The sequence below is a fragment of the Manis javanica genome, chromosome 4 (genome assembly GCF_040802235.1).
Source record: "Manis javanica isolate MJ-LG chromosome 4, MJ_LKY, whole genome shotgun sequence".
In the NCBI taxonomy this organism is placed as follows: Eukaryota; Metazoa; Chordata; class Mammalia; order Pholidota; family Manidae; genus Manis; species Manis javanica.
The window spans coordinates 178,737,620-178,764,731 of NC_133159.1; the positions used below are offsets into that span (position 1 = coordinate 178,737,620).

Here is a 27,112-nt window from a genome sequence, read left to right on the forward strand (position 1 = left end):
CCGCCCTCGGGACCTCCCTCGGGGCTGGTGGCGCCAGGGATGCTGCCCCAGCTGGACAGGAAAGTTGCAGGGCTGGAGTGAGGCGTGGGGTGGGGCCCCGCCCCGGCCGAGTGGGCGCGCTGCCGGGCCGCGGCCACCAGGTGGCGCCAGCGCGCCGAGGTAGCGCGGTGGCCGCTAGTGGGCGTCCCAGCCGGGCGGGACTCGGCCGCCGCCTCCGAGGAAACAATGCGGCGCCTCCACGCGTAGCGCGGCGCGGGATCGAACGGCCGACACCCGAGCGCGGGCAGCCGGGCGAGCGCGCAGGCGGGCGGCAAGGCGGGCGCGCTCGCCGAGAGCCATGGGCGCGGCGCGGCGCGGGGCCGGGGAGCGGCGCGGCCCGGAGGCGCGGGCGGTGGGGACGCGGGCCCGGGGCCGCCTCTAGCCCGCACCGAGGGCGCGGGCCCGGGGATGAGGGCGCCCGCGGCGGGGAGCCCGTCTGCGCGCCGCGGCGCCGTCCCGCGCGGAGAGCGAGCCCGAGCAGGCAGACGCGCGGCCGGCGGTCGGGGGGCGCGCCGCCTCCCGGCCCCCAAAATGTGAAGCGGGGAAGCAGAGACGCAGGACCGCCCGGCCGGGCGCCCTCGCAGCCCTCCGGCAGCAGCGCCGCGCCCCTTCCCCTGCTCGCCGAGGCCGTGCCAACCCCGCGGGCCGCGGCCCCCGCAGCCCCGCCTCGCTCGCACTCGGCTACGGCCCGCAGCGGTTCGCCGCCGGGACCGGTGGGCGCAGGGCCCCGGACGGTGCGTCCGGCCTCGCCCGCGACTCATCGCCGGACAAGTTTGAACAATGATCACAGTCAACCCCGATGGGAAGATAATGGTCAGAAGATGCCTGGTCACCCTGAGACCCTTTCGGTAAAGTTCTCTCCGGGTTGGCGCGGGGAGGTCTTTTTCCCAAGGGGTGGGGGACAAGGTCGGACCCCGCGACGGGGGCGTCCCAGTGGCAGAGGGGGCTGTCCTGTTTCAACCCTTGGTGATGGCTCGTGGGGCTGGGAAAGGGATGGAGCTGGGGCTCGGGGTATGGGGAGGGGTGTGTGATTCTGGGACGTGCCCCGAGTTGGTGTAGGCTGGAGAGAACTCGGTGTGCAAAGGCGGCCGTGGAGACAGACTGCACCCAGGTTGTGGTCCTGGTACAGGAAGTTGCCCCAGCCAAGGTGCCCTGCCCCTCGGGTCCTTCCCCACCTCGCCAGCTGCCCCACCCCGGCTGGGAAGTTAGAGCGCTGTGCGTGGCGGGACCCCCACCCAGTGTGCCCGTCCAGCCCTGGGTTGGCTCGCCCACCCCCTGCATCTGTGCCAGCCCCTTAACGCCCACCGTCTGCGTGCACTCCCCATGTCGCGGCGGGGTGCGGGTCTGTGTCCAGTGGGAGGGTCCCAGAGATTAGAGCAAGGACCCCCTCTGCTGGGAATTCGACCCCAGTCCTGAGCCTTGAACAGGAGTGGGCAGGGCCGCAGGAGCTGGGACCTCCCGGAGCATGGAGGCAGGATGGAGACCAAGACCCGTCCCTGACACTCCGATCTCAGACTGCCATAACCAGCAGGGCTGGGGCCGTGTGGGGCCGTCCAGGCTCTGTTGAAACCACCCTGTGGGCCTCCAGAGCCGGACGGTACCAGAGCAGCTCCCTCCCCTCCCTAGAGCCCGAGGAACCCAGCCTGCAGCCCTGTTTGGGAGGGGGCGCCCAGCTGGGTGGGAGTGCCATCTCATCCAGGGACTGGGTGGCATAGGACGCCAAGGGAAGGTTGGGGGGTGGGATTCCTGCCGCAGCCACAGGTGGAGCTTCGGCTGAGGGAGGGGCTGGGTTTGTGACCCTCCCCTCCAGGCCCAGGGCTGGAGCTCCGACCTTTCCCAGGCGCCCCTGCTGGTCTCCCTCCAGGTTTACGGGGCTCCAGCCTCTCAAGCATGTCCAGCACGTCCAGCCAGGGGCATGGGCCAGGCCTGTTGTGTGGGGTTGAGGAGACAGCCTCTGGTACCACTGTCTGGAGGATGCGGGAAAACCGTAGAGCTGGGGTTCCCCAGGATTCGGCCTTGGGCAGGTGACTGGGAGGTGGCAGGGGCCCCACCTAAGGCTCCCATGAGAAGCAGGGTGGCAAGCAGGCTTCTCTGGAAAGGGCTTTGCCCCTCCAGGGAAATCCTCAACTCCCTGGCTGACTGTCACCATTGAGAAGGTCCTTGCCCCTTCTCTCTCCACCCATGCCAGCCCTGCCCTCCAGGTCACGGGAAGTCCAGCCACTGACCCGACTTTGTACATTTACCGGCACATGTGAGGCAGCGGCTGGGAGCCAGCACCACGGACAGCGCCGTTCCCATTCCCTCCGGGGTCTTAGCCCAGTTCTCTCAGGCTGGTATCTGAAGGCAGAATCGGGAGTTGCAGGGGTTCCCTGCCCCTCAAGCCTATAACCTCACCTCGCATCTCCCCAGGCTGCCTGGAGGCTGAGCGCCACCCGGGAGTGTTTGTGTCCACCTTCAGATGGGGGTGGGCTGGCCCCCTGTCACATTACTCCTTGTTAATCCTTAAGGGTGGGCTAGGGGCCCTGTTCCCTGTGGTTTTCCCAGATCCTCTGGCAGGGCTGTTATTCTGCAGTTGCTCCCAGAATGTTGCTCGAATGGATACATGGGTGGACAAAACCATTTTAACGTGCATCTACTATAAATGGCCTCAGGATTGGGGTCTGGCAGAGAGAGATGCAGATACAGAGTGTTAGGGGCTTCAAGTTCTGTGCTGAGTTTAAAGATGCCTTTCTCATAGCAGGTTTTTAGACCTGGGCCCCCAGCTCTAAATACGATCCCATAGCTGAGGGACGGGGGTAGGGGAGTGAGGAACGAGATACTTGAGGGGCCTGTCCTTTCCTCAGGCTGGGAGGACAAGCAGTGATTCCCCCAGAATTTCCTGGGTGTGGGACCCCCCTCTCCTCCACTGTCCCTCTGGCTTCTGCCCTGAGACCAACCTAACTTATCTTGGGGATACCCTGGCCTTGCCCCCTCCCCAGGCCACGAGGAGCCCCTCACAGGTGAGGGGGCAGTGTCCTCTGTGCCATCCCATCTGTCCTCCCTGTCATCTCCTGGAGGAAGCCCCCAGCACACTCTCTTTTGGGTTCCGTCTCCTCTCTGATTTAATCTCTAACAGCTTCCTTTAAATATGTGTTGGGAATTTTGTTGTGTTTTTATTTTCTTTTGCAATTATGTGTTTCTTTAATGGACCAAATTTTAATTAAATACTGCTCTGCCAGTTTCAAATAATGAAGATTAAAATGCATAAAGCAAGTCTTGCATAGAGACACAAATGTGGGGTTTGAAGCTAGAGGGTGGAGGGCTGGAGGTCTCTGGCATGTCTTGGGGGGCTCCCTGTGGTGAGCCTGGCCCCACATGCTCTGGGCTTCCTCCCCTGGCTGGTGGGGATGGGGCTAGCCTTTAGCTTGGCCAGCTCATCGAGTCATCTGATAGAGTCAAGGTCCCTGAACAGCTCACACCTCTGGCCACTCCAGCGCTGGGCTGGTGAGCTCAGTTCTCCTGTTTGGGGCCTGGGATCTAGAATGGAAATAGCAGGGGCCTGGGGTTCCCTGCTGTACCTCTGGGGTTACGCTAGTGCTTGGAACCTGGTAGATAATCAATAACTCCGTGTTGATGGAATGAACAAGGGTCATGTTTTGGCCATCTCTCCTGACCGGTGCAAAAACACACACACTGTATGAAACCCCATGCATGTGCCCGCTCACTCGGACCGGTCCATGGTGCAGGCTGCCGACCTCTAGTGTGCCTGCCTGGTGAAGATGTGGGTTAGGGAGAGTCTGGACACAGGAGACAGCCTCATATCCTGCCCTTCCAAACCTTACCATCTGGTAGGGACAGGGGGCACTTGACACCCCCTTGAACCTGGTAAGGAAGTATTCAAGCAGGCTCCTGACTGATCGCTGCAGCAAGGTTTGCCTACACAGTGCTGAGCAGGGCCCAGGTGCTCGATGGGGTCCAGGTGGCTTTTGTCTGCGCCAGTTACTTGCCCTCTGGCTGGCATCAATCAGGCCCTGCTGTTTCCATGTATACCAACAGTTCTCAGGTTCTCGAACATTAGCGTGTATCAGGATTACCTGGAGAGTCTGTTAATGACACACACTGCTTGTACCACCCCCAAGTGTCTGATTCGGTAAGCTTGGGACTGGGGCCCAGGAATTTGCATTTTTAATAATTCCAAGGTGGTGTTAATACTGCTGGCTGGGGACAATGCTTTGGAGACCTCTGCTAGTGAGCCAGGCTCTGTCTGGAGGCTAGAAATTGGCCAGCCTTGTACCTACGTGGGTATCATCGTCCCTCATGGTTTTGTGTGAGGCTCACGGCCAGCTCCTTGTGGCGATGGGAGACCCCCGGCCCTAGAGCTCAGCCCCCGATTTTTCATGCTTTTGTCTATGCATCCATTCATCCACATGGAGCCGCTGCCAGACAGGGATGCGTGCCGCTGAGCTGCCCCTGACCGGCTGTGTTGCTCTCTGCAGGCTTTTCGTCCTGGGCATCGGCTTCTTCTCACTCTGTTTCCTGATGACGTCTCTGGGAGGCCAGTTCTCGGCCCGGCGCCCCGGGGATTCCCCCTTCACCGTCCGCACAGAAGGTATCTTGGTGGGGAGTGGGGTCAGAAAGGGGTGCAGGTGTTTGTGGGTTGAGGAGAGAGAGGTGCTTTCCCAGACTCTGTCCGAAGGAAACTGGCTGTGTCGTCGGTGGATGTGTGAGCACAGAGGGGCTTGGGCTTGGGCTTGGTGACCTTGCCCACTGTTTTAGCTTCGGTCCTGGCTGTGGTCAGCAGGCTCCTTCTGGCCTGGCCTCGGCCAGGGAAGGACCTTTGGGTCCGGGTCTGCCTGGCAGCAGGAGAGGCTGCCTGACTTGCTCCTTTGACGTGTGTGGGCAGGTCTCTGACCCCTGTCTCATTAAGACACATGTTCTTTGCCTTTTCACGGCGGGGAGCAGAGTGCAGGCCTGGCTGCAGGCTCTCGGGTCCTGCCTGTGAACTCTCGGGCCACAGTCTGGACCTTCGTGGCTCCTCGCCTGCATGAAACTTGTGAGGCAGTGGAATGGAGGTTCAGCGCCTGGGCCTTGGAGACCAGATGGCCTGGTCTGTACCCTGGTTCATCATCCACCAGCTGTCGGCCATTGGCCAAGTCACTTAAGTCACCTGCAGAGAAGGAAAGCAGCTCTGTTCAGGGACTGGACTGATGAGCTCCCATGCATGGGGTCTGATGGTGGTGACCCGGGGGGCCTCCTCCTGAAGGTGGGCCCTGCTTCCCTCAAATCCTGCTCAAGGAGGCCTGTGCAGTGTGTCAGTGGGGAGGGGGAACATAGTGGGGAAATTGAGGCAAATAGAATTTCTGGAACTGTTCAGGGGCTGGCTCTGTGGGCTTCCCCTTGCCCCCTGGGGAAGTCCCTATTAGAAGTCCACCTTCTCAAACTTCAGGCCAGCCGCCTGGCTCCCCTGTTGCCAAGGACAAATCGATCCTCAAGCAGGTTGTTACCTAGGTGGGTGCTCTGAGGGGTACTTGTTATACCATCTGGAGTCTGATCATTAGATTCATGCCTTCGGTTTCACATGCACGTCTTTAAACTTGCAACAGCTCCCGGCAGGCATTTCACATTTATTAGTCATTCAAGCCTGAATGTAAATTAATTTATCCCATCTCTTGACTTGCAGAGAGTCTTCCATCTCTCTGAGCCTCTGTTCTCTCCTCCAACAAACGGCGATGATAACACCTACTTTCCCGGCTGGTCATGAGGCGGTAGTAAGGTGACATGTATGAAGGGTCTTAAGCAGCCATCTGTGAACAGTGCAAGCTCCATGTATACTTGAGGGCTGTGCTGAGTTCTGAGTTGGGGGCATGGAGGTACAGGATATTTAGAGAAGGGACCAGGAGGTGCCAGGAGAGGCCTCGGGGTTGAGGTTGGGAGAGGGCTGGGACCTGGGGGGAGGCCTGGGAGGGGTCCTGCAGGTCATGACGGGGGTAGAGGAGAGGGGAGGAGGACTTGGGGCGATGGGGTGTTCGGAGCAATGCTCAAGCTACCTGGGCGCCCCTCCTGGAAAGGGCGCATGTGTGTCAGGGTGAGCTGCTGCAAGGGGCTGGAGGAAGCTGGGCCTCCAGAAAGATCAGGCATCCGAGAGATGGGAATCAGGCGGGGGGAGGAGGGTGAGCTTGGGCTCGGGTCTTCTACTCATTTCCTGGGACGGTTGGGGCCGCATCCTGGCAGGGGGTGGGCCCAGTGGCCCAGGGTGCAAGGGGCTTGGGGGAACCCCGCCAGGCCCTGCACTGTGCGGTTTTGCCAGGTAGAGAGGGTAGGAGTCCATCTCCAACCAGGTCTTGTGTCTTAGGGGTGGGCAGAGCCATGGAGGGGAGAGGACTCACCCCAGGCATGCAGTTGTACATGTGTGCGTGCGCTGAAACTTTCCACTGGCATATAATATCCACAGACAACCCACCCAAGTCACCTGGCAGCTCAGATCAGAAACAGTGTGATTAGCCCCCAGAGGTGCCTTCACGCTCCCCCATTCACTTCTCCAAGCGTGCCAGGACCCCGACTTCTCAGAGTGCAGAGGAGTTTTGACAGGGTTTTGGACTTTATGAGAGTGGAACCACGAAACAGGTTTTTCTTGTGTGCTTTGTCCATAGTATGTCTGAGAGACTTGTCCATCTCTCGTGCGGCCGTAGACATTTGTTTGCACTGCTACTTAGCGTCCCGTGGTGTGCAGATGCTGTCACATTTATCCACTCTGCTGTTGGTAGACACTCGGTTGTTTCCAGTTTGGGGCTTTTGTAAATAGTGCTGCCTTGAACATCCTTGTGTGTGTCTTCTGGGACAAGGCAGGCGTTGCTGTGGGCCACCCCTGGGAGTGGAGGTGCTGGGTCTCCTGCTTGTTCTTACATTAGTTCTCAGACCAGGTTTAGCCAGGTCAAAGCCTTTGTCCACTTCCCGGTCCCTGGGCTGGAAGCTAAGTGCTAAAATATGGAACTGAAGGCCGGGAGGAGGATGAGGGAGGCCTCTGAGGACCCCAGAGAACTGACCCTGCTTCAGTTCTTAGCTGGATTCTATTATTGTCCCTCAATTTCTTTCATGCCCTTGGATTAAATTGATTTGTTTGGAAAGACCCAAATCAGGGACTCGGAAGAGCCCCAAAGTTGCGTTGTGGGTTTAAAATCCTGACCCTGCAAGAGACACTCCTCAGATGACACCCCCACACTGTCCCTGGGGCAGCCCTGAAGAAGGAGGGGCAAGCATTTCTTCTGGGAGCTGCCCAGGGGAGGGTTTGGGATTTCCACAGGGCAGCTGCCGAGGGGTCTGGGGAGGGATACTGGAGGTCATGGGCAGGGCTGGGTTTTTGGATAGCGTCTACTGGGGTCCTGCCGTTTAGAAATAAAATTCTTGCGTTGGGCAGCACACCTGTGTGAGCCCCCGTGGATTGCGACCTCTCCTCTCCTCTTCTGTTGAGCCTGTGGGGGCAGTGGGCTCCCACAGCAGCAGCAGACGTGGCTAGAGGGGCAGGAGGGGCAGGGCTCTCTCCGCAAGGAGGAGAGCTGCCACTGCCTCTTACCGACTGTGGTCTCCCTGGGAGGCTCTGGGTCCCCCTCTGGGCCAGTTTACGTTTGGTGACAACGTTCTCTAGTTTAGGGGTACAACTGTGGCAGACATCTCATGCTATGCTCGCTCGTCTTAAGATTCAGGGGAGAAGGAGACTGAGTGGAGAAGCCCGAGTCGGAGGAGGCTGAACTAACTCCCTCTTGCTGCAGTGGGCCTGGACTGGCCCTGGGGAGGACTCTTGCCTGCTCCCTTGCCAGCAGCTCGCCCTCCCCTCCTGCTCTAGGGAGAACTTGCTCCCCTCCTAGCAATGGGGACGTGCAGTTGCATCTGAGGCTTCCTTCCCAGTGTTGCCTAGATTCCCCGGAGCACGAGTGGCAGCTCCTTCTGTTTAAGAAGTGCAGGGCAGAGGCTCTCTGGAGGAGGTCTGCAGGCTGGAAGTCCTCGGCTCAGCTGCCTCTACCTGCCCCGAGGTCCCCCTGTGATCTGGCCCTGCCAGGCCTCCTGTCTCCCACCCCCACCCCCACTTGAACCTGGGGAATATCGGAATAGTTCCTTGCTCTGGGGCTGCTCTGGCCCTGGACCGCAGTGCTGAGGAGCTCTGGGCTCTTCCTCGCCGAGGCTGGCGATGGGCGGGTGGGCCAGCGTCCAGGGCCTTCCTTTGTCCCCCTGCTGTCCAGACCTCTGACAGCCTCAGCTGGTTCCTGAGGTGGCCGTGGGCAGAGGGATGAAAGCACTCATTTCTCCAGCTGCCCAAACGCCAAGTCACAGTCCCCATCTCAGGGCACAGCCAGGGAGGTCCCTTCTCACTGGCCAGGTGGTGGCTCCTTCAGTTTCCAGGAACTGGTGGAAAGTGTGGGAGTGGGGACAAGGAAGGGGCGAAGGGGGACAAAGGAGGAGAGGAGAGACAGAGAGAAACAGGAGCACATCTGAAGGGGGGGTGGGCCTTGGGTGATCAAGCACCCCTGTCTGTAAAGGTGAGGACCCATGTATATCTCTCAGCATCCCAGCTTTCCTTATTTATGTGGAAATATGGAGGGAACATGTGTGAGTTCTGAGATATGTTGCTGGGGCTTCACATTAAATGCATTTCCATTTAGCTGGTGCCAAGTGCAGCGAGGTGACCCCGGTTGAGCCATGTCAGGAGCTTGGCTCTTTGACAGTTCAGGGTTGTTGACGTCCAGGGAGCTTGTTGCGTGGAGAGGGCCAGCCGGACCGGCTGTGCAGGGCCTGCTCCCTCCTGGAGACCCATCTCCTGCCTCGTCCGGGGCAGAAACTGTGCTTGGTGCCCCAGGAGCTCCTCGGGTATGGTGGGGGGGGTGCCCCTGAGGTCTCAGGAGCCCCCACAGTCCTGTGGTGCGTGTGGACTATGGGAGCCGCCCCTGAGCCCAGGTGTTGGAGAGGGACTTGTGGTCTTGGTCCTTCCCGATGGAGGCGGCCACGCAGACCCATCCTGGAGGGGGGATCTGTCTCCTTATCCACATCCATAAGCCCTGCAGTCTTTTGAGGTCACTCTCGATGTTGAAGAATTGCCTTAATCCTTCCTGTGGAAGGCAATCCAGAACCCCCGAACGTCTCCAGGACTCTTGAGGGGCTTGTGTTTCCTTGGTCACCTCTTGCTCTGATCTCTCGGTTCTGTCAGATTATCCTACTTGGCGTCTCCCCTTCTGCTTCCTCTGTGTCCTCCACATCTCCCCAGTGGGGAGGGCACCCCTTCCCCCTGAGCCCCCTGAACAGACATGGGGGTAATGGGGTCAGGGCAAGCTGATGACTGTGCCCTCTTGCATCCCTGCCTTTCAGAGCCCCGGGCCATCCCTGCAGCGGGGCCTTCCCCCATCCTGCTCAGAGCCAGTTGCACCCCTGCCCTCCCACCCCATGTTCCTGTGCCCCAGGTCTCTCCTTGTCTCCAGGCTGATATGGGACCATCTCGTCTTCCTACTTGAATATGCAGAGTCATTTAGTTCTCTTTGTTTCACTGCTCATCCCGACTCTGCTCTGGGCCTGCCCAGGGGTTTAGCAAAACCGAACAGAGCTTTCTCCCTAAGTGGGTTCTGCCAGCTTTTATGGGAACAGTTCTCTCCTACCGCATTACCCTAGTCTCTAGAGGCAATTAGGGGAAGAGCCGAAACAGGGGTCCCAGCCGATAGAGCCTCAGAGCTCAGTAACTCCAACCCCTTTGTTTTACGGGATGGGAAACTGAGGCCCAGAGAAGGAAAGGGGCAGGCCGCCCACCCAGTCATTTCCCTCTGGGGAAGGGGCCACCCCAGCCTCAGCTGTGAGCAGGGGCTCATCAGGGCTCCCCTTGAGGCCAGGCAGGCAGTGCACACCACACTCCAGGACGCCCATCAGGTGGCAGCACAAGTTGTATAAGGCCCACCCCGCCATCATCTGATGTCCTGCTGTTTTCTAGCTGAAGTGACAGTGTTGCCGGGCAGCGGCGTCTCAGGCTCTCCCTGTGCACCAGGTGAAGCTGTTAGGGAGGTGGAGTTTATTTTCCTTGGTTCTTGTCCCGCCACAACAGAGAATTGAAGGGCAGAGACGCAGAAGTGAAGCAGAGCAAAAGTTTTATTTAAAGTCACGCACTTAAAGAGAGAAAAAGTGCAGGCGTCCTTGGAGGGTGCTTGTCTCAGGTGCCTGCCCTCCATCAGCGGGAAGTCCCCTCGTTTGATGCCCTCCACCTGCTGGTTGAAAGTTAGGTGTTGCATTTGGATGGTGGACCCGGTGGTGGGGGGTCTCAGGCTTGAGAGCAGTTTGAAAGAGACTGTTGCCAGTAGCTCTGTGGAGCGGAAGGAGAGAGGGAGTATTTAAATCATGTTTGATTGATGGCTGACTGAGCAGTGAATGGGGCGCGGGGGCGGGAGGAACCTGTTTGCTCCCTTTAACCCTCCGGGGCACCGGCCTGATCCTAGCTGATTTCTTAAAGCCCCACCCCGTTTTCCCAGAGGGGAGGTGGGAAGACCTCCAGTGGGATGGGGAGGGGGGCGGAGACAGCGATGCTCTCCATCTTTCCTTCGGAACAGCCCGGAGGGGCCTGGGCAACTCTGCGCTTGGGCATGTGCGTGTCCTCCCCCCTCCTCCCCCGTGGCCCCTCTCTTCCCTGCCCATTCATGCCCATTCTTTTCTTTGGAGTCAGGGAGCCTGGCTTTTTAAGAAAACTGCGGCTCCTCCCCGCTCCGAAGTTGATGCCCAGCTGGCACTTCCAAGGCATGTGAGTGAACCTTCCCCTGCTCCTGGTGGCCTCCCTTCTGACTTCAGGCAGGCTTGGCTGGCACGGGAACCCAGCCAGGAGGTGACTTAGTGTGAGAAAGCGGTGGCAGCCACTGGTCCAGGCCTAGAGCCGGGGAGATGGGGACAACAAGCAAAGTAGAAACGTCACAAGCAGCCTGTCTGGCCAATGGGTTTCAGCCCCGGGCAAGTTCACTATGGATTCAATGTGACCAAAGAAAATGACAGCAAAATGTTCTCGGGGTGAAAGGGTTATACCCAACTTTATTTCCAGGTGGCAGGTCAGTCACTAGAATTCCATTCACTCAGAGCAAGTCTGCAGGCAGCAGGCTGGTCTCTGCCTCTGGGCCCCTCTGTCCGCACAGCTGTCCTTGGGGCCTCTCTGCACAGTCATCCCGCACAGCCGTCCTCTGGGCCTCTGTCCTCAGTGCTGCCACCACTCCAGCCTCTGCTCTGCTCTCCTGCAGCCGGGCAGCCCTGCCACCGTGTGGTGCCCAGAGCACTGGGCGGGGCTCTTTATATAGAGTCAACAGCCATCTATTGCCCACAGGTGTGCAGTGAGCTAGTCAGCCAGGGCCAGGTGAGAATCCCGACCACAGGAACCCTCATCTTATCCACAGGGCCCCAGAACATGGAGCTTCTCTGGGCGCCCTCTCCTCAGCTCAGTCCCAGGCCCGGAGCAGAGACCAGCCCCTCCTGCCTGCCGCTCTCTCCCCGCCTGTGCCTCTCATTCCCAGTGGCCTGCATGCTCTCCTGCCCCCTTCCTGGCGCAGATGCTGGGCTGCAGACAGGGCCTGAGGGTGTTGCCTGAGTTGGGGACGCTGAGGCTGAGAGTATTGCCATGGCTCTCCGTCGCCCATGTGGCAGTCGGTGGCAGAGGCGGGCAAGAGCCCAGGGGTCCCTCTCCCGCCCCCTCTGACCTGCTGGGCCCCGCCTTTCTTTCCTGGGAAGCAGACCGTTGGGCTCACACCCCTGGCCCTCCCGGCCCCACGTGCAGGGCAGCCTTGCGGCTGCTGGTGCCTGCAGGCCTTTGCCAGGCCTTCCTGGAGCCGCTGGAGCTGGCTGGCCCTGCCACCCCCTGGCTGGCGGAAGTACCAGAACGCGGCCGTCCCTGGGAGCAGCCCTCACGCAGCGGCTGGTGGGAGACGGTGTGCACGGGCCCTGTGTCCCTCACCCCTGGGGTTCAGCGCCGCTGGCTTCTGCAGCGTGGTGGTGCGCCTCTCCGGGCTCCCTCCCCTTCTCTGTGTCACCTCCCACTGCCCAACTGGGGACCTCCCAAGTGAATGAGCTGCCCTTAACCCATGTCTTGGGGTCTGCTTCGGGGGAGCCCAACCTAAGGTGTCCCCCACCACTGGCAGATTAGGAACCCCCAGAAGCATTTGGGACTCCGTGTCTCAGCTCATTTGTTATGAGAGGTTTGGAGCGTGGCTCTGGGGTTACAGTGCTTGGAACTGAGTACCTGTGGACTGTTGGGGGGTGGGCGCTGTTTAAACCTTCATAAGATTTACTTGGAAAGGAAGGCATGGGTGCTCTCCCACGCTGGCTCGCACGGGCTAATGACTGGGAATGATTAGAAAGGAAATCGTGGAGAATCTTGGGCTGGTTAATGGATCTGAGCTGAAGTACCTTGTTTCCATTTAACTTTATCCTCACAAGGTCTCCCCTGCCCCTCAGCCCTGGAGTTGATCTTTGGGCACCAGAAAAACAAATTCATGACGGTCTTGAGGGTCAGGACAAACTCATAATGATTTTCTACAGTGGGATCTGGGGGAGTGGAGAGGAGAGGGGATGTGGTTAGTGCCCAAAGGCTGGCAGAGAAGAGCAGGGCCCCAAGCCCCTCGAACACGGGCCTGCAGCCTCCCCCGTGCACCTGTACCACTTGGGGAGCAGGCGAAGTGCAGGTTCGTGGGGCCCATCCTGGAGATCTGAATCAGCAGGTCCAGACTCTGGCCCAGGAGCCTGGATTTTGACAGCCTGGTGAGGAGATTCAGGTGCAGGGTGGGTGGCTGACCCCACTTACAGAAACGCTCATCAGAAGTTCTGCCCGGACCTCGGTGCTGGGGTTTTGGGTTACTGTCCTGCCGGGCCTTCCCTGTCATCTCCCAGACCTGAGATTAATGTCTAAAGCTTCATTTTGCCAGTGACAAAGCTGAGGCCCAAAGAGGTTAGAAGATTGTCTGAGTGTCACACAGAAAGTAGGGAGCACGGTTGGCCCAGGGCTCTGCATCCCACCATTATAAAGTAGGGGATTCCTATCCTGTGTGTGTGTGTGTGTGTGTGTGTGTGTGTGTGTGTGTGTGTGAAGGGGGTGCTCACACTCTTGGCCCCTTTTCTGGGAAAATGGGAGTGGGGTAAGGGTCTGGGCCACCCCTACCGAAGACCAGGTGGCCTCAGGTGACTGCCTGACTGGCAGGTGCCTGGCCACACTGACGTCCTGCTTTGCCACAGTGACGGGTGGCCTGGAGTCCCGCGGCGTCCTCCGTAAGATGAGTGACCTGCTGGAGCTGATGGTGAAGCGCATGGACACGCTGGCCAGGCTGGAGAACAGCAGCGAGCCACAGCGGGCTGCCGGCGACCCGCACTTCGCCGTGGACAGGTGAGGGGCACCCAGAACGGGGGAGGAGTGCTGGGGGCTGGGGTGCAGCAGTGGCTCAGTGGCTGTGAGGGGTGCTGTCCGTCATCCCTCTTTTGTTAATCTGGAGAAAACTTCTAAGAACAGAAAGCCACACAGCGTGGCAACCCAGAGGGCAGTTCCCGTGCAGCCACTGTTAACCTTGTGTCACAGTGATGGCCTGTCTGCCTTTTTCCCTTTTTAATAAAACATCACAGATGAAGGCTGAAGGGCCTTCAACTGCTTCTCCAGAGACGAGTGCCTTCCTGGATGTGGGCTGAGTTCTTCCCATCCATTTCAATACTTCCTCACAAACACTTTGTACACACATACACACACACACACACACACACACACACACACACACACACACACATGCACGGTGTGTGGTGGTTACAAAGCTCACGTAAGTGGCAGCCACAGGACACGTTGTCCTCCTGCTCTTTTCACCCCACATGACGATTTTGAGCTCCGTCCATGTTGGCAGGTGTGTGTGGATGTGCACGTGTTCAGGCCACGGTGGTCATTTGTCTTTTACTGCTGGGCCTGGGCCATCCTTGCCAAGAAGAATTTCCTGGTTTTATTCTAACTATTCTCCTGAGGCCAGAACATCCCAAGTCCCCAGGAGTTTGTGCTGCAGACCCCATGCCTCTTCAGCATCCCGGGGAGCCCCTGGTGTGACACCGAACCCTCTGTCTTAGGATGTAAGGATCTCCAGGACCCCAGAGACTGAGGGCCGTCCTGATGGGGAGTGGTGGCCCTCAGACTCGGCTGTGGAGGGGGTCTTGGACCCCACTCACTGGGGAGACCAGCTCTACCTGGCCTCTGTTAGGGATTGGGGTTCTTCATGAAATGGATTTGCTCAATGTGCTGTAACTGCTAAAAAGTAAGTTTGAAACCCACACTTTTAGACAATTTGGGAAAAGCAATACCTCAGCCAGTGTGATGTGCTAAAAGTGTGCTGCTAAAAAATATGTTTGAAATCCAGGCTTCTCGACAAATTGCAGGAAAGCCATACCTCAGCCAATGTGTGTGTCATAAAAGCCAAGATTCCAGGCATTTCTGAAGTTTGGAGCCAGACAGAATCAAAGAAAGTGATGGTCCCGGTCATTCTGGGGCCCGGGCTGGCCTGAGGAGGTGGGGGTGTGTTTGAGGGCCCCCCACTGGGCGGGGCTTGAAGCATGGCCTGCCCCTTGGGGCCGGTGTGGGATCCCTGTAGGCTGCCTGGGCTGGCCTACCAGCTGCAGGGCCCAGCTCAAACTGGCCTTGCTGACTGAATGTCCTGGACACCCTGTCGGGTCATCCAGTGTTGACGTCGTCATCCTTGTGGTAAGTGATTACTGGAAACTTGCCGAGTGCCTGGCACCATCCGTACTGCACTACCTCAGTGATGTCATCGATCCTACAGCCACTCTGTGGGGGGCTCTAAGCTCTGCTGCACAGAGGGGGAGACTGCATCACAGAGGAGTTTAGGAGTTCACTCAGAGTTGCACAGCTGGAAGGGGTCGGCCCAGCCCAGGCCAGCTGGTGGAAGCCCACCTTTCTACCTATTGTGCTCTTGAAGGCTGTTCATTAGACACGTGGCTGCATGTGGGTTAGTCTTCATCCCTTTGCAAGACTTTTCATGTCAATTAATTTATAATTTAGGGAAAAACATCCTTTGTTAGACCTTTGCTCTGACGTTTTGGTTTGGGAAACATAGGCACTAAAGTTGCAGTTCTGGAACCTGGAATTAAATGTGATGCGCTTGGCTCGTGGGGGGCGCTCTTCACCCCTGGGAAGTTGGGCCCCGGGGGGTGGGCTGTGTGGCCGTGTGCTGGGAGCCCGGCTACAGATTATTGCGCCCTTCAGGGACTGAGGGTCTGATAGAATAAACTAAAGAGACCCACTCGTGGATACATATTGGGCCTCCTGAGTGCCAGGCATTGCTGCAGGCGCTGAGCCTGGTCCTCATTCCTGAGGGGGAGACAGGCAGGATTGGAGAAAAATAAATAAATGAGATACTGTTAGAGATGATCTGTGCTCTGAAGGATTAGGGAGTGGGTGGCTGGGAAGGGGCGCTTCAAACAGGGTGGTCTGGGAAGGCCTTCTGTGTCGGTGACAGCGAAGCCCAATTCTGAATAACGGGAAGGAGCGGGCCAGCTGAAGAGCAGAGAGTAGAGAATTTGGGGTAGAGCAGCAAGTGCAAAGGCCCCGGGGAAGGAACAGGCTTGGTGTGTGGGAGAAGAAGCACCAAGGGGAAGCCAGCATGGGGTAGCGCGGTGAGGGAAGGCGGTGAGCAGGGCACGTGGCACGGGGCTTTGTCAGCTGTGGTGAGCATTTAGGACGCTCTTCTAAGAGCTGTGTGAGGTTGATAGGATCTAGGTGCTATTTTTAAAAGATCGTTCTGACTGCTGTGTGAAGAATGGGTGAGCAGGGGGCAAGAAGGCAGCAGAGGGAGAGGAGCAGAGGTGTTGGGCTCCCCTGGGGTTCCCTCGGGGGCATGAGGCCATGTCTGCTCCCTGGGCACAGGCGGATCCTCTGCAAGGCTGCCCGGTCCCCTTTTATCCAGCCCCGCGTCCCTGTGCCCATCCTTCCCGCTCTCCTGTGTGCCTCAGCCGCGCTGCTGCCTGACCCAGCCCCCGGGCACAGGTCTGCTCACCAGGCGGGGCAGAGGTCCTGGCCGGCTCTGCGCCGAGCTCCTGCTGCTGGCAGAGCTGAGGGTCAGGTGCATGTGGGCTCCCGGCCTGCCTTCTCGGCCTGGGGATGCTGTTGCCAGCACATCCAATGTCTCCGGTTCCTTCCAGTCCTGATCCCTCCCTCCCTCCCCTGCCCTTCATCTCCGGGGAGTGGGGAGCTTGCACCGCCTCCCAGCTCCATCCGGGAAATAGCGACAATCCATCATGACCAGCAGGGCCCATCAAAACCCACAGGCGGAGCCATAAATTTCAGGGACATGGTTGCTTCTGGGAGAGAAATAGTGGATGTGCCAGGGTCTGCAGGAGGCTGCTTGCTCACACCTCTCCTGTGCACAAGCGCTCCAGCCCCTCCCCACCCTGAACTCCACCGGGCCGACCAACCTGGGGCTAGACAGGCAAGAATCTTGCAGGTGCACCTGCTGCTGTTTCCAGCAAGGTCTCAGTTAACCTGCACTTAGACTCCTCACTTGGGAATGATCTGTGGCCTAAAACGATCAACCTCACGACATCCTTTTCATGCCCTTCTGAAAGCTTCTGGGCTGTCACCTCCTACTCATGGCTGGTATGTCCTCCGGGAAAACAAATTGGCTTTTTTAGCCTAGGAAAACATAATTAGGGATTATTTGCAGGTTTGCTGCAAATGACATCATATTACACATCCTGAAGCCAAATAGTAGCGATCTCGGACTTTTCCATACGGCTTCTCTGCAGTAGCAAAGATGACTAAAATTTGAGGCTGCCTGCCTTAAGTCAGTCCCTGTCTGTTGAGTGCCTACTGTGTGCAGAGCCTGGGCTGGAGTTTCAGGAAGGGTTAGAGAGGATACAGAGGCAGAGGTCAGAGCCCTGTCCTTGAAGAGTGCTTGACCTTCTTGGGGACAGGGAGCCGGCACCCCATCGCTGTGCATAGATGGCTAGGGAGTCATCAGGACAGGCTGTGTGAGAAGCCTGTGGGTGACAGGCAGGCCTGGTCTGAATCCTGGCCGCTGACCGGCTGGGTGACCGAGAGCATGTTGCATCACGTGAGCTGCAGTTTCCTCCTCCTGTCAGAGATACTGCTGAGGGGAGGGGCCACCCAGCCCCACCTGGCGCTAGGAAGGGCTCTTCATCTCCCCCACCCCTTGAGCAGAGAGAGAAGGGGCCAGCTGGCCAGGCTGGGCCAGAGGAGGGGAGTTTGGGGTGAGCCTGGAAGGAAGGGATGTTTGGACAAGGTAGACAGAGCCAGGCTTCCGGACAGCAGTGGGTGGGATGGGGGGTGATGAGCAGAACTGCCTGCAGCCCCCAGCTGTGGGCTGAGGGAGGGTGGCTGGGGGCCCAGACCAGTCCTGCTCTGTGGCTGGAGGACCTGTTGGTGGCGGGGAGCAGACCCCGAGCTTGATGGCTCTAAACGCCCCCTGCAGACCCTAGACTTCTCCATCTGTGTCTCCTGCTGGGGCCACAGCCCTGAACTCATCTCGAACTGGAGGTCCTGGAAATGACTCAAAGGCAGCGTCTCCTGGGCAGACCCAAGACCCCCTTCTCCCCAGCCCTCCTCACCCTAGGCCATGTCCGGGCCAGCATTTCTACTGCTCGGATCCCCAACCTCAGAATCGACTGGATTTCTCTCTCTCACCTGCATCTGGGTCATCAACAAATTCTCCAGCTTCAGAATTCACCCAGATCTCACCCCTTCTCACACCTGCTGCCACCCCCGCCCACTCTCATCAATTCCCAACTCAGCAGCTAGAGGGACTGTTTAAAATATCAGTTAGGTGCCTCCTGTGCCCCCCACCTCCCATGGCTCCCCGTCTCACTTGGGTAAGAGTCCTTCCGGGGGCCTGTGGCTGTTCTGTCTCTGGCTCCTCCCCTGCTGTCTTCCCATTTGCTCCAGCTGGTTTCAGCCCATAGGCCTCCTCACTGTTCTTGCAGCACAGGGGTCTCCTGCTGGCCACAGGGCCTTTGCACTGGCTGGACCCTCATCTGGAATGCTCTTTCTTCAGATCTGGCTGGGTGAAAGAGCCAGTTTCACGATCCCTCCTTCTAGGTTTTCCTCCTCCCCTCCTTCACTTAAAAGTCACCAGTCAGGCCCTCCCTGATGACCTATTTCAAACTGCACCCCACTCTTCTGTCCCTCTTCCTTTATCACCCGCTCACACCCTGTGCATTTTCATTATGTGATTGCTCATTGTCTGTCTGCTGTGCTGGGCTGTGTGCTGTGTGAGGGTAGCAGTTTTGCTGTTTCAGGTCTGGGCAAGTTTAGTAAGTACTTATGGAAGGAAGACAGGAAGGAAAGGAGGAGGGGGGAAGGAAAGAAAGTTAGTTGGGGGCCCCAGGTGCTCTGTTAAATGTGAATCTGAGAACTTGTTAATGGGCCATGGTGCAGGGTGAGGCAGGGAGATAGGAGCCACGTGTGGATCTGGACAGCCCCACCCCTGTCAAGCTGGGCCTCAGGTCCCATTCTGTACGCTGGGAAGGTTGGACCTGTGGGAATCTTGAGTTCCCAGCTGCAGCCTCTGGGGGTGTAAGTGGGCTGAACCCCACTGACCAGCCGCTAGGAGGGCGGGGAGTCATAAACATGGTCATACCTTTGGACCTGATATTTCATTCTGGGATCCATCTTAAGAAAAAAACCTTAACTTAGAAACAGTTTTCTGAATATCTTGGTCATTGTGGCCTTTTTATAGTTTCAAAAAGTTTGAGCAACGGTTTAAATGCCAGCTGGTAAGGAGCCAGTAGGCAGTAAAGGCCCCTTGCTCGGTGGGGCCTATGCAGACGTTGGAGATGTGTTCATAGGGAAATGCTGGGATATTAATGCTAAGTGAAAAAATGAAAAAGCAGGGTATGCAATTATAAATAGAGTCAGATTCTAACTGTGTAGAATTCAACAAAAATAAAACAGTGCAGAAGAGATGGCAGAAAAGAGAAACATCAAAATTCTTGTCTGTGGGTACTAAGATGGGGTTTTCATTCCATTTTTTTTAAAGCTTCATTTAAAAACTAAAAAATGCTTCTAGACATTCCTGGCTGTCTCTATGCTATCAGGGCTGTGTGGCCAGGGAGAGGTACCTTCCTGGGGATCTGTGTCTGAGTGTACGGGGTGGGCAGGGTCAACTTTGGGTTCAGTTTTAAAAGACATGCCTCATTTCTCCTAGACCTTGTGCTGGGCCCAGCTCTTGGGCTTGTCCCTTCCTACCAGGATAGCCTCATGGTGGACAGTGTGCGAGTTTGTCTGCCTCCAGGGCTGGAGAGGCCAGACTAGTGGGGAGGGATTGGTGGCTGGGTGAGGTCAGTCAGCCCTCCAGGGTGGAATCTCATCAAATACTACAATAAATGTGAATGGGTTAAACATCCCTAACAAGACAAAAGATTCTCATCATCCAAGTATTTGTAAGACAGGCCTAAAACCAAATGTCTCAGAAATTAAAAATAAAAGAAAGGGCAAAATGTGTCTAGAAAACACAAATGACAAGAAGGTTTGGATGTGCAGTTAAACCTTTTGGCCCAACACCAAAAGCAATGGTGTATTTTTTCGCTACGTATATGTATAACAATAACATTATACACAGCAGTAGTAGAAGTATAACTCCATTTGGGTTCCCAGACCCGATTCCAGTGTGTGTAAGTATGTGGGAGAGGGTCTTCTGACACATATTTACACCCAGTGATTCTCGAACACCAGCAGGGTATCTGAGAACTCAACTCAGTTCTGACGCTATCTGCCCAGGGACAGCACCAGATTTCCAGATTAAGGGCTCCGTCCTACAAGACTGCCCTTCAGCCCCACTAGAGAACACTGGCCACAAGCCCCAGACAGTTCCCGTGCTTCTGACCTACTGGTTACAGATTGAAGGTTCCCACGCCTCACCCTTAGGTTCCATTAATTTGCTAGAGCAGCTCACAGAACTCAGGAAAACACTTAGGTTTACCAGTTTAATAAAGGGATGCCATAAAGGATACAAGTTAAGAGCCGGATGAGGAGAGACAGAGGGCAAGGTCCTGAATAAAGGGGCTCCTATCCTCGTGGAGCTTGGGGCCCGGCTCGGTGGCCCCTGGAGGCGTCTGGTTCCCCAAGCTTAGACGCTCTTTCCGACCAAGAAGCAGGATCCAACCAAGCCCAGCAGGGAGGGAGAGTGAGCTCCTCTCAGGGGTTTTGTGGGAGCTTCATTGCATAGTCATGATTGACTAAACTATTGGCCCCTGGCTGATGCAGCCTCTAGTCCCTGCCCTTGGGTGGGGGTCCAAAAGTCTCTCAGTAACGTGGCAAAACACCCTTTGCACCTTTAAACTGCAGTGTTTGCAGGAACTGTGGATGAAGACCAGTATACCTGAGAAATATATATTTGGTCATCTGAATGACCAAATATGTATTTCTTTTAACTCATTATATCACAGGATGGCAATATTTACATCCAATAAAGCAGAATCTGAGGAGAAAATATTCTACAGGAAAAAGGCTATGGGCAAAATTTCAATCTTCATACTAATAAAAATTCTACTTTAAAGAAATAGTTTAACTTACTAAACTGGCAAATATGTTTAATTATAAGACTTTCATCATTGAGAGTACAGTCACATGGACACATTTGTACACTACTCTTAAGAAGACAATAGGAAAATGGTCCATACAGTATGGATACATATCTTAGGATAAAATACAACTAAAAATCATATTTTACAAAATATTTGAGTGACAGTGCATTCATGCAATCTAAGTAAAAGAGGCAAGATACGAGGCATATACAGTATAATCTCAATGTGTCTTAAATCAAATATACATATAAGATATTAAAAGATTTTCCAGGAGAAGCCCAGACCCTGGGGTGGCACGGGGGCTGGAGTCTCGCTCCCGCTGTGTCCCCCCTGCACAGCTTCAACGCCTCAGCTTTGCTCCATTCATGGGGCATGAATCCCTTCCAGAGCGATGGAACCACATACAGCCTCACGCCAGCTCTGTTCCCATCAGTAGTGGGGAGGTTATCTATGTATCTATCTATGTATCTATCTACATCATCATCATCAATTTACCTCATCTATTATCTATCTGATATAAATATGCATGTATATATATGTATGTATGTACGTATGTATATCTTGATGCAGGAGAGGAGTCCTCTGCCCCCGCTTGGCAGATCCTCGGTCCTGTTTGGAGCCCCACCCACCCACTCAACCAGCATCAGGGGCTCTGGGTGGGGGTGTGGGGGGCTGAAGTTCGGGAGGAGAGCAGTAAAAATGCAGGGAAGGTTGGACACTGGAGTGGTTTCTTATGTCTTGTGATCTGTGTGTGGGAGGGAGACAGACAGAAACAGAGCACATTCCCCCGTCCATGACCCTCGAGAAGTCCCGGTTTGTACCTGGTAACATAGGTCTCACTGCGTTTATGTCTGCAGGCACCTGTGTACCAGTCTCCTGTTTTAAAAGGAAAGCGATCAGTTTCATAATAAAATAACAACTCCCAGCAAGCACGCTGTCCAGCTGCTTGGAAATCGATACCCATTAATTGAATGCAACCCTCATAAGTCATTGGAGGGGCCTGAAATTAAACCTTCCAGAGGCCGGAGAGCTCTTTTAAAGAGGCCAGGGGAATGAGGGCTGGAAGGGTGATTGCCTTCAGGGACTGCAGGAGGAGTCGGAGCCTCAGGGGGCCTCTTGGCGACCTGGCCTGAAGCGAGTTGAGCACTGGAGCCGGTGTCCTAAGAGAAATAGTCACTGGCTGCCACTGGTGGGAGCCAGCGTTCCAGTCTCAGCCCTGGCCGGTGGCCCCTGGCCCTGGGTGGTGGAGGGAGCAGAGTGCCCTGTGGCTGGTGGGTGGCCTGTGGAGTTGGCTGTGTCTTTGGGGGGGCCCATAGCGGTGCACAGAGACTGGCTACACCAGGGACAGGCTTGGGGACCAGCCAGCACCAGAGGCCACTTGCGCCCTAGCGGTCCTGCGGGTGGGTACGGGTGAGGGATGTTGGAGCAGGAGCACCCTTAAATATCATGGGATTCCGTGGGAGCTTGGGACACTCTCAGGTGGTCCCCTGGAGGTGGGCGGAGGGCAAGTAAGAACTGGTTGTTTTGGTGGAATGCCTGCTGCTTGGTGGTTGTGCAGAGAATTCCTGGTTTGTACCTGGCTATCTGGGTCTCGTGCCCGGAGTGCATTTAACTATTTTGCAAATGCAGTGGGAACAAGGATTGGGCTGGCACAGAGGTGCCTGCAGGTCCCAGGACATTGCTTTCCCCCTGCCCACCCCTGCCCAGGACTCTTTGCCGACTTTGTCTCAGGCTCACCTGGGCCTCTGTGGGCACCTTTACTTGGGGAGAGAGATCAGGGGCCTCTTCCAGCTGGTGCCACGTCTGGGGTAGCCCTCAGCCCCCAGGGGTGTGTTCTGGACCCCAGTGGACTTTGTTGCAGAGCTTGCTAGGTACGAATTAATGAGACAGTGAATACTATTGCAGCCACCCTCGACTGGGTACTTAGGACTTTTGGTCTTGACCATTGGCTCAATGAGGAAGAGCCGGCCTAGGCAGGTGATGCTCAGATAAAAGAACTGGGCTCTGCAGGCAAAAGCCTAGCCCAGGTTGCAGAGCCCCAGGGGGCATGCCTGCCATGTTGGTGGGGGGTGGGCTCTGCCTGGCTGGGAAGGATAATGGGACCCTGTGGGCTGGCCTGTCAGCCCTGCTGGCCCTCAGAGCTTCCTGATTATGCAGAAAGTCCATCTCTTCTGCCCCACTTGGCACCCCCAGCCTACAGGTTGGGGCCCAAGAACCTCACTGTCGTCTTGTTGGCTGTGTCCATGGCCTGGCTCAGAAATGACCTCCACCCACAGGATTAAGTGGGGAGGCCTTGGCCAGAGCCGCCTCAGCCAGAAGCCGAGGCCCATAGGGCACCCCAAGCCTGGAGGCAGCAGCGCAAGGCTGATCTCCCTGTCAGCCTCCCATAGGGCAGATTGCCCTCAGCCTCCCAGACCCACCTGAAGCTTTGGGTAAGGAAGACTCCCCAGTTTCAGATGTCCATTCTGTCACTCCCGCTGGGGGCTGCAGCCTGCCCAAAGGGGTGGCACCTGACTAACTTTAAGGGCCTACCACACTAATAATAGGTGCCATACCAGTGATGATTAAAACCCAGTAGTGAGCGCTGCCGGCGAGGCCAAGGGCCTCGAAACGTTTGCGCCTCAGAGCAGTGGTGGGAGAGCTGCCTCCTGCACGGGCCCTGCCTCTGAATCTCCCGTGTACCCTCTGTGCCCAGAGTAGAGCCTGGCGCTGAGCAGGCCGCGGTGAGGAGGCCTGGAAGGCACCCAGTCAGGGGGCCCTCCTCCCTCTGAGCTCCCCAGCCCCCTCTCCTGCGGCCCTGGGTCTTCACTTTCATGTTCACATGCACCCCCACCCCCACTAGAATGCTACAGGTTCATGGGGTTAACCACCCGCTGCTTTTTAGATGCATGCACCAAAGATAAAAAAGGAAAGAAATTAAATATGCTACAAGTGGAAGTGTTAGAGCCTCTGTCAACGTGCTGAGGGGAGAAAGGGGTGTGGGTGCAATGGGCAGGGCCCCTGTCCGGGCACAGAATCCTCATTTGTACCTGGTAACAGGCCCTATAGGGTAAGGTTGGATGTTGCCAGGGAAATTCCTTCTGTTGGGACTCTAGGGGGGTATTGGCAGTTATCCTGGTAGAAACAGTACTGACGGTCTCAGCCCCATGATGTCACTCCTTAGACCAGAGAGGGCCTGGCCTTTTGCTCAGGCATGGCCTCGGTCCTGCCCCCATGCCCACCCCCATGCCCAGACCCCTTTCAGGTGAACAGGTGCATTCCTGCCAGCCTCACAGCCCACTTATTGGCACCACCTGCACGGCATGTAGGGGAAATGCAACCCAGCTGTGCTTCAGGGCAGCCTTTTCTCATTTATTGAGTCCATATTCCATCTGTGGTGGTCCAGGCTGCTTCCCATACTGAGGACAAGGGACCACGGCCTTTGTGCTGGCCTGTAAATACTAGTCCAAACGTTCGTCGGGAAGGCCCAGCTCCCTGTGCTGCAGCCTCCGTGCTCAGCCTCGCTAGGAGCCCCTTCCCCACCTGCCCCCTGTAGCCGGCCACAGCCGGCCACTCCGGCCTGAGCCAGACTGCCTGGCTGGAACGTGATTTTCCCACGGAACAGCTGTATGGCCCTAAGCAGGTAACTCAGCTTTGCTCTGTCTTGGTTTCCTATCTGTACAATGGGGCCATTAAGAGGAATCATGATGTTTTCAAGCAAATTAAATAAGACAGTGTACCTAATGAGCTTGGCAAGTGAGCGCTCACCCTTTGGCTGTTTTATTATCATTATAATCCACAGAATGTTTTTCTCTTGTCCTCCTAACATCTAGGAAAAGCCCTGACTCCCCGGGCTGTCTCCTGACTTCATCCGCCCTGCCTCTAATAAAAATACTAAAAATTGTGTTCTTTCCCTAGGGCTGTTGTAACAAAACACCACAACCTTCGTAGCTTGAACAGAAGAAAGTTAAGTGTCTCACAGTTCTAGAGGTTAAGGTCTGAGATGGGGCCTCAGCAGGCTGTCAGCAGGGCGGGGTTCCCTTTGGAGGCTCTCCGGAAGGGTTCTGTTCTCAGGAAGACCCTCCTCCTGGCTTCTTGTAGTTTCTTGGCATGTGACAACTTAACTCCAGTCTTCTCACAGTATTCTGTGTTTATGTGTCTGTGTCCAAATTTCCCCTTTTTATAAGGACCCCGGTCATACTGGAATTGGGGGCCACCCTACTCCAGTATGACCTCATACTAACTTCACTAATTACATCTGAAACAGCCCTACTTTCAAATAGTCACATTTGGGGTTAGGACTGCAAAATACGATTTTTTTTGGGGGTGGTCACGATTTCACAATAGCAATATCATATTTTATGACCTCACTGGTATGAAGATGAATGTATTAATATTAAAACATTTTCTTCCACCTACACTATTTTCCTGATTTTTAAAGAAATTAAAACATTTTTGTGGGTTCCCGGAAGCACTGTGGGCCCTGGCACTGTACCCTTAGGACTTGGTGGAGAAGTCAGCCCTGCCCCCTGCCCCGCCGCCACTGTGACCACCACGACTCTGGCTTTTCCTGGGCTCCAATGGCTGCAGGCAGCCACACACCGTTTCCCCAGTCCCTCCCCCTTCTTCTTTTTCCAACGTGGGCATTTCCCCGGTCACATGCTTGCTGTGGTTTGAAGCCCCATGGCAGCTACTTTTATTGTCATTTTTTAAAAAGCTTCTCAGGGAAAGGAGCCTAATCATATATTATTTGAAAATAAAAAGTGCTGTGCAAATGTTAAGTCCAGTATAATAATAGTGATGCCAAGTAATTCTGTTTTGAACAAGTTGAACTTGTTAAATCAGACAGATGCCATCTGCACTATTTAAAGCCCTTGCTAGTGATATGCTTTATGCAGAAATGTTTATAATATGAACATTGCTGAGTCCTCCAGAAAGTAAAATGCTTTGCTCTCTAGTTAGACTGAATGACGCTTCCAGCCAGGGATGGGGTGACTGCTGTAGGTCGGGAGTGAAAGCGGTTCAAACATTTATTGAGCACCTACTGTATGCCGAACTTAACATTCAGCCTTATGTCTGATTCTGGCGATCACTCTGTAGAGTTGGGATTACTCAGATTTTATAGGCGCTGACTCCTGAGTTCAGGGAGGTTAAGTAACTTGCCCAAGGTCACATAGCTGTCCAGTAGAGTCAGGAATTGAATCCAGGGCCTCTCCTTGGCCCTCACCCTTTCTGGTAAACCTCTGAATAACGTGGAGCATCACTGAGCCAGGGCCTGAGACTCAAGAGCGCACCCCCATCATCCCTCATCTGCCCTGAAGGTAGCAGCAGGATTAATCTTGGGCTTTAGAAAAGGAGTGTGGTTTGGAGAGAAGTTCCTGACAGCAGCGGGGCGGGAGACCGGGACTGTCTTTGTGATGGATTAGAAACCCGTTCTCTCAGTTCTGTAGGTGGTGGTTGTGTTAGTGACCTGGGACTACCGTAAGAAAAGACCTCAAACCAGGTGGCTTAAAACAACAGAAATTCATTCTTTTTCAGCTCTGGAGGCTGGAAGTCAGAAATCTAGGTATCAGCAGACCTTGTTCCTTCCGAAGCTTCCAGGGCAGCCTCCTTCAGCGCCTCCTCCAGCTCTGCTGGCTTCCCTGGTGGGGGACGCACCTGCTCCCGCCGTCACGTGGCCTCTACCCCTGTGTGTCTCACGTGGCCTTCTTACAAGGTCACTGGTAATTTAATTTAGGGCCGACTAATCCAGATGAGGTCATGTTAACTAATCCATCTAATTAGCTACAATGACCTCATCTTAACTAATTACATCTGCAGAGACCCTACTTCCAAATGAGGTCACATCCTGAGGTTCCAGATGGATGTTGATTTTGGGGGGACACTACTCCACCCAATACAGTGATGGAGCCCTGGGCACGTGGCCCATGCTGGGCAGTGCCAGGCTCTCCGTCTGGAAGCATGTCCCTGTCCTCGAGGACTCAGGTCTCCTTTGGGGGTTTCAATCTCTCACACCACACCCCAAGGTGTGCCCAGGGTGGATGGGGCAGAGCCTGAGGGAGGGACACCTTCGAGAAGGCTTGAAGTGGGGTAGGTCCCTTCCAAAGTCTTGGGGAGCCTGGCAGGATCCCTGGCTGGTGCCTGACAGGTGGTTTGTGCCCTGGGGTCTTTGGTTAGAAGTGGGGAGGGACACCCTGCCCTTCCCCTGCAAGGAACATCCTGTGCGCCTCGGCTGCCCGAAGTCGGTGTCAGCCCTGCCCTGGCAGCCTGCATTCTGCCATCAGGTTGTAGCCTTTGGTTTCTAAATAGTTCCCCCAGCCAGGGCATTGTCCGAGGTGGCCATGCGTGTGTGTGGGGAAAGCAGGTCCACAGCTCCTATTTGGAACTCATTTCAGAACCCGACAGCCATCAGGGTCAACACATTCCTTCCCTGGCCTAACCCAGGCATTCTTAGTGGGCTCACGGCACCCCCAATGAGGTGGAAATGGCTTCTGGGTGAGCAGTCTTAGGTATTCCAGTGATTTGTGGCTCTCCATGGGCA

General features: G+C 56.0%; 1 protein-coding gene across 3 annotated transcripts in view; it reads left to right on the forward strand.

Moving 5' to 3' along the window:
• The first annotated feature begins 223 nt into the window (after positions 1-223).
• Positions 224-27,112, forward strand: part of MGAT5B (alpha-1,6-mannosylglycoprotein 6-beta-N-acetylglucosaminyltransferase B) — a 68,219-nt gene continuing 41,330 nt past the window's right edge. The window contains exons 1-3 of one of the 3 annotated variants that reach the window (XM_036997615.2): positions 224-887; positions 4,515-4,627; positions 13,246-13,393. In XM_036997615.2, the coding sequence (XP_036853510.2) occupies positions 820-887; positions 4,515-4,627; positions 13,246-13,393 (329 nt within the window). In that variant the 5' untranslated portion in view covers positions 224-819. Of the gene's footprint in view, positions 888-4,513; positions 4,628-10,705; positions 10,781-13,245; positions 13,394-27,112 lie in introns of those variants that run through there. The other 2 variants (XM_073235983.1, XM_073235984.1) reach the window with 2 other exon arrangements.